Consider the following 12,441-nt stretch of genomic DNA (forward strand, 5'->3'; position numbering starts at 1 on the left):
GCAAAAACAGTGTGTGATGAACTGATCACAACCCCCATTCCCCATCCCCTGCACCACGCGGGGGGCAAGAGGAGCGGGAGTGAATTTGAGTCCGGGAAGAAGGGAGGGGTGGAGGGAAAATGTTTTAAGATTTGGGTTTAGTTCTCTTTTTTAACTGATTTTGATCAATGATAAATTCATTTTTTCCCAAGTCAAGTCTGGTTTGCTGTGATGATAATTGCTGAATGATCTCCCTGTCCTTATCACGAGCTGTGAGCTTTTCATCATATTTTCCCTCCCCTACCCAGCTGAGGAGGGGAGCGATAGGGCAGCTTGGTGGGCACCTGGCATTCAGACAGGGTCCACCCTCCACAGTCTGCAGGATTCTGCACGCACATGGGTCCCCTTGTCTGTCAGTGATGTTCAACACTGCAGCCAGCCTGCTCTACAACCTCAGCCCTCATCCTCCCACCTTGATATCCCTGGCATTCCCATTCGTCAGGTGGAGGGATAAGCCAGTCTGTCTGCAAAGTCCAGACAGAGGTGTGAGTGACCACAGTCCATTCCTGATATTTCTGTGTCCTGTGGAATCTCCTCACTTAAAACAAACATCAATTTCACAGGAATCCCTCTAAATTCAGAAGATCCTTCCTTCCCGTCTAAACTCTGGTATGCAATTATATTAATTTCTAAAGCTGTTTAGGTGGCAATGAAAATAGGCAGGAACCTACTGAGTGCTTTTTAATATGTAACAGTATTTTTTTCCTGGAAAGCACTGCTCAGGGATGCAGGGCTCCTGCATTCCCCTGGCCTTCCAGGTGGGTAGGTCATCTCACCTGTCTTAGCCTCATTTTCCTCAATAATAAAAATTAGAATTTAATAGAGTTTTAGATACTTTTAATGTTTTCAATTTGTATAGAAAAAGAAAGCACTTTGAAATCAACAGCAAGAAGTGACAAAATCGCATACCCCAAGCCTTTGAGAAGTTTGCATCCCGCTCTGGGACAGCTGGGCTGCAGCAGCACAACCGCTCCAGCACCAACACCCATCTCAGCAGGCGGAGGAAGGGCTGATTATATCCGCGTTAATGAACCCCTTCTCTAACCCACCCAGAGTAGGTGGTGGCAACGGACGATAATTTGAATGAGAGACAGACTTTAATTTTCCAGATGGCTGAGTAATAAAAGGTTGATGGGAATATGAAATGAATCGGTCACATCCAGGGCAGCCTCCAAAGAGTAAATTTTCCCCAATCCATGACTTACGAGGTGCCAATAGCAGCCAGAGACCCCAGGGGGATGTTGGTAGCAGGCTTCTGGAGATCTCCGCTCATATTGAAACCAGCCATAACACCTGTATTTTGAAGACATAAATGGAATTTGGAGTTAATTTAAGTCATAGCTTATATAATACATATTATAATATGCAATATAATTTAATCAATTAGTTGATTGCCTTAGAACAGTGATTCTATCACTTCATTGCAGCTCCACACACAGAGATACTGGCTGCCATCGACTGCTTGGTAAGAAACTGTTCACGATTAACAGAAGCAAGGCACCACTAACACATCTACAAAGAACCCTTTGTCCCATTTGAACAATGCTGGGGGGGGGAAGGAAAAAAAACTCACAGAAATCCGAACAAAACCCATCTTATCTTAATGCAAACCTCACAGAAGACAGTGCTGTCCAATTGTTGAAAAGAAAAATGCTCCCGTTCATCATGGCAGTGCATTCAGCTGGGGGTACTACCCCCCCCAGACCCGATCTATTACAGGTCCCTGCATTCATGGGGGACAACCGCCATTACAAAACAGCCTGTCCCGTCCCTGCTTAATGACTGTCACAGGCACATTTAGCAGGGGGAGTAACAGCGCCCAGCACGTAGGTGGTACCTTCCAGCCAAGGGATCTGCCTCGGAAGGAGGCACTATCTCGGCTTTGCAGATGGGAAAACAGAAGCACTGCGAGGGCAAGTGATTGTCGCAGCATCACGTAGAAAGCACGTGGTAGGGCTAAGAATAAAGTGCTGAACTGTTATTTTAGGCCAGACTACAGGGTATTGTACAATCAGGAACAGTCCTTAGCCTAAAAAATTACCATCTAATGATGCAAGAAAGGGAAACAGGATGGAGCAAACGATTACAGTCTCCACGTTGAGGCTAGGAACCCAAGGTGTAAATTGGTTAAGAGGCTTTGCCTATAGTTGAAGGAGGAGTCATATCAAACCTGGCAAGAAAACACAAGCTCTCTTGTCACATTATCCCAAAACTTTTTCTAGAAGACTCCAAATATCTGCTATAAACAAAAAAATAATAATAAAATATTTAGAATCCTGGTGAGTACTTGGACAATATGAAGACAGAAGAGCCTTTTTAAGACATTAACTATTGCTCATCACTGTCCTACCCCTTGGATGTCAAACTAACATCTTCATAAGGCTGTGTGGGCCAGATGCCAGCCAACAGGACGGGCCCTGGGAGCCGGGGTGAGATCACCACAGAACAACAATGAGGAGGAGGACACCAGGGCCATGGCTCCCAGCATCTGCCAGCCCCAGCAGCAGGGGACCGGCCGTGCATCAGTCTGTCACATGGCTGCCAAGTCCAGCAGTCACTCCTCGCTTTCAGAGGGCACACGAACGACACAGTCTCTGGGGCTGCAAATCTGAGTGGCTACAGCTCCAGGTCAGCAACAACCTATTGCATCTTAAGGCTCAAACACTGCTGCTTGGGAGGGTTTTCACCCAAGACAAAGGGTAGACAGGAGCTGTGGGACAAATCTTGTGGTAAAGGGGCAAATCCAGCCCATCCAGGTGGATGCCTTCCCTACAGACCTTGGATGACCACTGATGGACTGCCAACAGGGACCAGCAGCTGTGCTGCTCATCGGGAAACAAAGGCTGATCTCCCTGCTCCATCCCAGGCTTTGCTGTGCATCTTCATAGCTCCATGTCCCCGTCCGTGAGATGGGAATTGTAACACTCCTTCTCCTCACTGTGCTGTCGTGAGGTTAGCACATTAATGAGCACAAGGCACTCATATGTTGCAAGTACATCAGATAAGCATCCAGGGCTTTTATTTATTTCTTATTCATATTTCTGCCTTGATCATCTTTTGTTTTTTTCCCCTCTTGATGATCCCACCCAGCAGCCATCTTTTTCTATCATCCTTTCCATCACAGAGCCAGAGCCCCATTGGTCCCCATGGGCTCCTGGCATTCCTCAGCTCCTGGAAAAGCTGTCTTCCAGATTCAGACCACATTTGAATCCTTGACACCATACCGAAAACATTACAAATCAAAATGAGTTCTTAATTTTCTCCTGGAAGACTATCCTGTGGACATACTTCTGAACAGCACTGCTAAAAGCCTGTCAGCTGGTGCATTTTTCCCTGGATAAAGCTTCCATGCGCTGTTCAAGCACTGCTCCTTTCAAACAGCTACACAACAGGCTTAGCTGGAGGTGACAAAGTTAGGAAGGTAGAAGTCCGTGGAAATGGTCACAAACATCATGCTAAATGAAGTCTCTATGACGCACTTTTTGGTGACATGTTACTTTGCAAGGGGCAGGGAGGGGAGAGCAGAAAGCTGAAAATACTCTGGAGTTTTCTTCCGAAGGGAGCAAACTATTGTCAGAGGGACAGCTGTTAATCTCATGTGCCTCTTGGCCAAGTTCCCCAAACATCTGGCACCACCTCTAAATCTTTCAGCTTGAGCTTGACTCACCTCTTCCTCATCCAAATTCCTACCTCAGCAAAGCACTGGGGAAACACCAAAATGGCGTTTTCTGGACTGAACGTGAAAAAAGTTGAAGACCTGTGAGTCATCCGTGCAGCGATGACTGCACAGCCCAGGCCGCCTCACCGCCTCCCTCACGCAGACCCACGCATGCTCAGGAGCAGCCAGAGCCCACACAAACAGGATCCTGAGATTGATGACTGACCTCCTGCCCTGCAGTGACCCGGGGTCCCACCATTAGCTTCTGTCACGTCTGACCCAGGAGGTCAGCAGTGGCTCACGGCTTCCACTGCCAAAGGCCAAGGCCACCCCAGAGGGAACCAACACGGATATGCTCAGTTACTCAGGCCAAAGCCATCTCCTCCATGCTGTGACTACATTTCAGACCTCAGTAGGTCTCAGAATATGGGCAATCTGGTAGCACAGACATATGGACAAAGCTAAAGACACCTCTCCATCACCACCCAAAAAGTAATTTTCCAGACAGGCTGACAGCTGCCAAAGAGCAGTACTGAGAAGGTTCTTTTGTGAGCTGCAGACTAACCACCTCAATTCTTAATGAAAGGACAACCTACTTAATATTTTGAAAAATCTAAACAATGTTCACCATCCATAGCCCCGGCCACCCCCTGCCAGAGAGATGGTCTGACTTGTGAGTAGCCACAAACAGCCTTTGTGGAGACTCTAGCTACTCAGCAGAGCAACCACTCTACACTTGCATATAAAATTCAGTGACGTAGAGAAGCTGGGACGTTTCTTCCTCCAGACACATACCCATCCCTAGGGAAATTGCCAATCCCTTCTGAACTCAAGCAATCATATCTGCAGATTGTCCATGGAGAAAATTACCCACCTCTCTGTTTCAACGAGATAGCAGGCCGGATTTTCCACACTGGCTATTATCTCAGAGAGCAGCAGATAATGACAAAGCTTCTGGACAAGGAAGTATGAAAACATGGTCAATTCAGCCAGGAAATTATGGCTGAGACAGTCTGTACATTGCTGCTATTCCCAGCGTAATCCTGTCCTGGGCATCATCCAGGCAGTGGATACGTGCACGAGGGGACCACCTACACTGTACGTTAGACACAACCATCAGCTCCACCAGCTCTGGCTTCTAACTCCACCAGCTATGGTTTATAACTGTAGATATGACTGCTTGCATTGCATTTTCCAGTGAATTTACTACAAAATAGAACGGGTTTTTTTTCTTCACCCAAGAGATGGAGAATGGAAAATCTTAGATAAGAATTGTAGCTAATTTTCTAAAAGGGCCAAATTCTCCACTGATGTAAGCTGGCACCTCTCCATAGACTTCAATGGAGTTGTGCCAGTTTACATCATCTGACAACTTAGCTCAAAACTTCTAAATCTATTTGCTGTCATTTTGCAAGTGCCAAATATGGTTCATTTCAGAACTGGTTTCAGCACAATGATATTTTCCACTAACACCACTTCAAATGTTGTCTTACTTTCTTGTATCACATGACAACACACTTCTTTCATTAGACATAAAACCTCGGGGATTTAGTAGAAAAAGAAAAACACTCTCTGCACAACAGAAACTATGTTTAACTTCATTTTTAAAATGCATTGACAGTTGTGTGGCTGCTGCTAGGAGCTGAGGTCCCAAAGCTCCTTCCCCATGCAAAGCCCTGGACAGACGGGTGTTTGTGGATCACAGCGCGGCAGAAAAACACATGCATTAAGAAGGTATTTACAAACAGACCAAAAAACATCTGCTTAACGCACCGAATCTCTACAGGGGTACGTTCACATCTGCCGCAGGGAGTACGTTAGTCTGACTGAGGCTGGCAAATCTGAGTCTTCCATGCCCATGTACTCCCATTTAGGCCAGCTCTAGGTGTATGTTTTGGATCGCTCAGCTACTTCTCTATTATTAAATGACAAACCTGGGGGAAAGCAAAGCCAGCTGCACTGCACATCCAGCCGAAATGGTTTAAAGAGCTATTACCCAGGAAGCAAATGGACCAGCCTCTGCTTACCACCATTCAACCATAAAACCAGGATAACTTCACTTGTGTTGCTGGACTCGTACCAATAAAACACAGAGAAACAGAGAAAAAACCCAACCTGGACCAAAACGATTCAAAGAGGATACTTGTAGAAGGCAGCATGTTGCTATCTGTCTAGGAAAGGCCGGGATGACCATCCCCTCCAGCCGAAGCACACACCTGGCTGCTACTTCTGCCCCTTAGATCCTGTTAAGGGTCCACAGGTTCTGCTCCCCTTTCCCCAAGTGGCTGCCCCTCTTTGCTTTTATAACTACCAGCCTGTATTTCTGCAGTTTCTGTTTCACTGCTGTTTCTAGTGGAAATGGGCAACTTAAAACCACTTTTATCCCAGAGTCTGAACTTAAACCAGTTGAAATCAGACAACCATTTCAGAGGGAGAGTAAAGAGCTTGTCCTGAAGAGATCAAAATAGTTTCACTTCAAAGGGGAACATTACATGTCAGAAAGACCCAAACATCTCATTTCACAATTTCATAAACCTTTTCTTAAAAACCTTTATCATCAACACAGCATCTAAGATTGTAACCTAGCATATGCTAAAAACTAAAACCAGTAAACACAAAGTTTAATAATAAAGATAAACACAACATTGCTGTGGGTCACAGAAATGTTTCAAACTGTCTCAAAGTAACCCCTCAAAACTAAACAACATATTGTTTCACTGAAACTCTCCCCGAATTTCTGATGCATCTTAATGCAAAGGATTTTGCTTCCAGTGCTTTGCCCAGGTCACTGCAGCGCCCCGGCAGAGGCGGGTACCACCTGGGGAGCACAGGCTGGAGGTGACAGCCTGGGAGTGACATCTGGCCATCCCTGCCGCTCCTTCTCACGCAGGGGTGCTGGGGCCTCACAATCTGTACCAGGCTGCCTGCCCTGCATCCGAGGTGCTGGCAATCCTATTGCATCTCTCCAGTCCGCTGTTAGTGCCGCTGCCAAACTCATCCCTGAAACACCATTTCGGATCCCGCAGACCACCTGTCCTGCTGGTGGATCGGGTTGTGTCCAGGCAGCGCCTGCAACGCGGTGGGAAGCAGCTCTGCTCCGGCACATGGGACCCCGAGAGGGTCCCCCTCTGGAGCCCTGGCACTGCACTCCCATGGTGGGGGAGGAGGTGAGCTAAGCCAGAGTGGCTCAGGCGGGATGTGGGGGACCACAGCCCTCAGCCCTAGGAGATGTGAGCTTTATTCCCAGCACTTCTGAAGTTGCACTAGGCTCCCTGCTTGTGATCTGAAGCAGAGGAGCCTTGACTCCCACCTTCTTAAAAATTTCTTAATCGGATCACAAGTTCCTCCACGCAGAGCACTGCATGCAGCCCTACACTTCACGAGGCTCCTGAACTCCGCAGTGCTACAAACAGCAATAACAGGAGCAATTGTGGTGTTACATGGTACTGCTGGCACTGCTACTCTGAAGGAATAATTTAAATCCTGTACATAACCAAGCAATTAAAAAGAACGCATGAAGAAGCTGTGCAGCAACCAAAGTAATTATACATCAGCCCAAAATGTATTTTCAGAGAATGTTTAACATCGCTACTGGTATTACTACTGTTAACTAACAAAGCAACAGGCTGCCAGGGCTTTAAATAAATTATATCTATTAGCTTTGGCCTTTTTCCTAGCAGCCAAGCATTAGCAGTGATGAAGATCCATTTAATATGGCTAATCACGGTAATTTTCTGCACAGCTTTGTCATAACTGTTCCTTCTTCTATCATCGGGGAGTTGGCAAAAACTGCTTTCCTGCACCAGAGTCAGGGCTCGTGGGGAAGGTGCCTTTCTTTGGCCAGGGGACTCACTTGGGCCAGGCAGAATGACAAAAAAGAGGGCAGAAGCCAACTTCTCCAGAGTGCCGATAGTTCAGGCATGTGAGTTTTCCAGGAGGAAGTCTACACGGAACCAATAGCCAGCCTGATTAGCTGGGAGAAAGGATTTAAAATGAAAATTTGAAGTCCTGCACTAGGTGCACCTGACAAAGTGACTTCTGCTACCAGATCATTCCTCCAGTCCCATCTGTTTCACGAAACCTTTGTTTCCCTGTACCGCAGCAATTCTGCAGACAACTTCCAGCCAGTTGCTTAGAGCTAATCCTCTGAAAAAATCATTCTGTAATCCAAGGATTCATCGCTATGGAAACTGCTTATAATCAGTACTTTTTATAGCTTAAAAAACTCAGCATCAACAAAAGGTATTGTAACTCCAATTGATAGTTATTTCATTCCCACTGGAGATTGCCAGCTTTGGAAAGGGGACATGGATCTTCCTGGTAATTTAAAAGAATGAAAGCATCCAATTAAGCTCATAAAAGTGAGCTCTGCTGACATGCAGAGGTGCACCCGTGACACCATGCAGAGTATGGTGAGTTAGCACCATCAGCGATGGCATCAGCCCAGCTCGGCCATCTCACCGCGGCGAGGATGAAGGGAAAACCCTCCTGTGCTATTCCCACTCTCCCAGTGCAACCAAGTCATAAGGCTTATCTAGTAAGATAAATCATAATCAGCCCTTTGGAAAAGGCTTGATACCTTGTGCCCTGACAGCACTGGCCAAGATCAGTGTTTGAGCCTTGTCCTTGGCAAGGAAGGATTTATACCACCACATCAACCCATAGCGTTGACCAGCAGTTTCTGACCACAGAGACCACATTCAAGCGAACAGGGCAGGACTGTGCAAAATCCGAGGTGCTGGAGGAAAGCCTGAACATTCTGAATCGACTGTGTGACTCTGCTATGGCAGAGTACGGTCCCACTTGCCTTGCAGCCCAGAGGAGCTCCCCTTGCTTCTGCTCATCTCCGAGACGTGACTGTGGAAGGAAAGACGGAGAGGATAAAAAACTGTACCTGTGGCAGCTGGGAAAAAAACTCCAAAAACAGTGAAGAAGGACTCCCCCTGGCTGTAGTCCGGCAGGGTGTTGTTGAACATAAGCTCTTCGGAGTAACCGACGAAGCCGTGCTCTGCAAAGACACGGAGGGCGAGATGAGAACCTCAGAAACCAAGGGGCTGCAGGAGACCCTCTGCCTGCTCCCGGCGACCACCCGGTGCCCTGAACACACGCAACAGCAGCAGCTATTTCCAGGGATAGTTTGAAAAGACAAAAGTCGACTTATTCCTGTAACACCTGTCCATAGAAGAAAACTGACTGCGGGGATCGGCTAATATTTATACTTATTTATCCACACCACTTCAATCATCTTTCCAAACAGAGCATGCTGCGATAAGACAAGTGAGTCCTCGAGCAAGCCCGCACACTGCATCCCAACTCTGCGCGTCTGCCAGTCAAGCTCCTGCAAGGACAAGACTTGAGATGTGCCCACGCTGTGAAGCTGCTCCAACACACCCAGTTTATACACTCATTGCCAATGAGCCCAGAGCCAATAAATAAAGTTTGTTCCAGGGTGGGCTCTCCCCTGCAAGATAGGCTTCCCAGTGGAGAAGGAATAAGGTCTAAAACTTCCCTCTGCTACATTGTGCACGTATCTTCCTGATGCCATTGCTCACTTGTTCCTGAGCTATCATCTCCAAACCCGGGCTGAACATGGGGCTGTGCATCACAACCAGCGGCACCCCCCTTCCAGATGTCCTGCAGATGTTTATCACTTTGCAACAAGGAGCAAATGCCGAGACCTTGGGCTGTGCCCCACTCCCCGCACCGACCTCTCCCAAGTTTTTCCAAGGTCATACACACGAGTTTTACTTTCCAAACAAAAAGTTTTACAAAAGATGTGAGAGAGGGAAAAGCAATGGGTAATATACCAACATCATAATGAAGGATCCTGCCCCCTCGCTTCACACTGGAAAGACAGGTCAAATTCTTCCACAAACCTGGATTTGTTAGGAACAGTTGAGCCCAACAGCTGATGTGCCGGCAGGGAATTTCTTAGGAAAAGTTTTAAATGCTTGTAGGCAGAAAAGCTAACTCAGCAAAAGCAGGTTAAGGAATTAATGATACGTCTATGAAATGAATAATTTCATTTTCAACAGGCCAGACTGCTTTTTAATGGAGTATCTTAATCTGCGGAAACTTCTCCTCCCTGTCAGTAATCCAAATGCTCATGCCAGCTGGGGTGGGAGGTGAGCAAAGTCGGCTCCTTTTTTCCTCCTGCCACTACAATCTATTTCCACAAGACATGTGACTGCAATAACTTGAATTTTCTCATTAGCAGGCAGGATGTCATTTATGGCTGCACAGGGTGATGGCCAGACATTAAAAAAAGACTCCATCAAAGTTGTCCCATGCCTCAAAGACAACATTAATGATGTTTGGACAATAGATTAAACCGGAAAATTAAATCAGAGCTCTGAACGCAAGACATATCCATTTAAAGTCTCAAAATATAACTAACCACAGGGCTTTGAAGTTGCCACAGAAAAATCATATAGATAATCAGAAGTTTCCTACTACATCTGCAATCATTGTGTTGCCCAAACATGGATGGAAACACACTGATAGAAGAGGTCTCCTGCTGCTAGGCTTTTTAAAAGCATCAGCTATCTTCACTAGGAACAAGTCCCAGGCGAGATTTAAAGGGAATAAGCTCAGCGCAACACGCTGACCTCTAGACCTCATAGATGTCTGCAGAAAGTGCAGCTTCTGGAGAAATAAAGGGAGGATTTGTGTAGGCTGTATGCTCCTGCAAGACCAGACCTGAGCTCTTTCAACTGGAATTTGTGCCCACGACAGCACAGCACACAGGCTGGCTGCAAAGCTCCCACCAAACTACTGGAAGAAAATTTCGGTCCTTGGCCAAGGGATTTTTCACTAAGTACGTGGTCCTCACAGAAATGTCAATGTTGCATTAGTGAAACAAAAGGAGTGGGCAAAATAATTCATCTTGCCCCAAGGAGGCCTGCAGACCTTCTCCAACCTGTGCTTCGCAGCAGCAGCATCCCATGTATCTATGTCACTCTTGACAAAAGTTTGCCCCACTGAGTCTTAAAAACCTCCTGTGACTGTAGCCTCTCTTGATGGTTTACTCTCATATGTTCCTGTCATTATAACTTTGTTTTTTCCCTACTGCCTAACTAAAATCACACTGTGAGATGTTCATAATGCTATTTCTTGCCTGATCCATAAGCTATTTGCATTTCTTAATAGCGTCCTTTCACCTACTAGAAACAGTCTCCATCCCACACTGGCACGGTCGACAGTTTCTGTCAGGCTGTAAAAGTTTATGTTTGTCTTCAATCCACAAATTGTCCTTTTCACACCACTGCCCCAGCTTGTGTGAGATCATCTGGAAGCCTGACCAGGTTGCTGTGAGCCCTTCCCTGCTGGGGCTCATCTGCAAATTGATCTCTTTTCCACCATCCAAGCAGTTAAGGAAAACACCACATAACACCAAACAAAAAACAGACCCTTGCGGAACATCATCATGCACAGCACCCTGCTTTGAGAGTGAAACATCTCCAGATGGGGTCTTCCAACGGTGTTTTGGAGCTAGATAATTCAACAATGGGCTGATCCAGGCACTTTGGGTGCCTTGTCTTGTTTTTCATACAAAAGCCAAGTATACAACCACACTACATTTTCTGTGACACCACTCTGGCCCTACCATGGCCAAAGAGAGCCCGTGAGACCCTTAAGTCTGACATCTGACATTCACCTGTGTGCATCTGGTCCCTATTAATCTCAAGAAGCCAAATGAACCCTTGTGCTCCATCCATTCGTCTGCTATTCCCTTTCCTATTTTTCTCCACTAAGTGTAAATCCTGTGTGGAAGAGACAAAGCCCAAAACCATGGCAGATATCACTGGAACTACAGAAAACGACAGCCGTGGATTTGTTGAAAGAGCCACCGGATGCGCCTATGACTGTATCCCACTTCCGCTTCCTTTCCTCGCTGCTCTGGCGAGCGAGAGGAAGCCCAGCAATTCCACATTTCCCTTTATACAGAACCAGGAGCTTTCTCATCTAATTAAAGAAAAGTTCATCCAAATGTTACTTGTTATTGCAGCCTCATTTCCCAGTCAATCGCCCGCCCGTGAAGCAAATCTCATGCCCCCTTTGATCGGTTTTACGCCAGGATTCGCAATCGCCATCAAATTAAACAATCGGCACGCAACCGCGGAGCTGAGAACTCCTCACTGTGAGTATCTCCTGGCTGCCCTCGAGTCTGCAACCAGAGGGAGTCATCTGTGACCTTTCAGTTGTCATATTAATGGGACTAATTGTAGCTGACGGGGCAATTGAGCTGAAAATCATCCAAAACAAAACAGGAATCAGCAACTGAGACCAATCGGTTAAACCAACAGAGCACTCGGTCGGTTGTTCAGAGAGTCAATTATCCACATCCCATTGAAAGTGCACTTCAAAAAGACGAGCTTCGGAAGGAGGAGGGAAGGAAACGCGATAGGGTCTATATTTGGCTCTCTGATCTCCAAACAAGGCAAGATCATTCTATTAATTTTTGTTTTGTTTTGTAAGAGGATCTTACCCTCCAGTTAACTGCTGGGTACATGAGATCCAAGCCAGATTCCTCCCTCCTTGCTCATTACAAAATGTTTGTCTGAGAAATTTTGTTCTCAATTAATTTATGCAGCCCCACAGCCTCTAAATCCTGCCTTTAATGATCCTGCTCTCAGCTGGGTTGCAGAGGGTTGGAGCTGAAGTGCTATAAACAATCTTCCCAGTGTCATGCTAGAAGGAAAAGAACCTCGTTCCTTCTCTGTGCCGTGTCAGCCTTATGGGAA

At 46.5% G+C, this 12,441-nt stretch overlaps 1 protein-coding gene across 1 annotated transcript in view; it reads right to left on the reverse strand.

Annotated features, from left to right (window-relative positions):
* SLC12A8 (solute carrier family 12, member 8) overlaps positions 1-8,705 on the reverse strand; it is a gene marked incomplete at its 5' end in the record, with an annotated part of 25,052 nt that extends 16,347 nt beyond the window's left edge. The window contains 2 exons of the mRNA XM_010147518.1: positions 1,245-1,332; positions 8,592-8,705. Coding sequence (XP_010145820.1) covers positions 1,245-1,332; positions 8,592-8,705 — 202 coding nt within the window. The remainder of the gene's footprint in view (positions 1-1,244; positions 1,333-8,591) is intronic.
* Positions 8,706-12,441: the final 3,736 nt, after the last annotated feature.

The sequence above is a fragment of the Eurypyga helias genome, unplaced genomic scaffold, assembly GCF_000690775.1.
Source record: "Eurypyga helias isolate BGI_N326 unplaced genomic scaffold, ASM69077v1 scaffold3512, whole genome shotgun sequence".
NCBI classification, from domain to species: Eukaryota; Metazoa; Chordata; class Aves; order Eurypygiformes; family Eurypygidae; genus Eurypyga; species Eurypyga helias.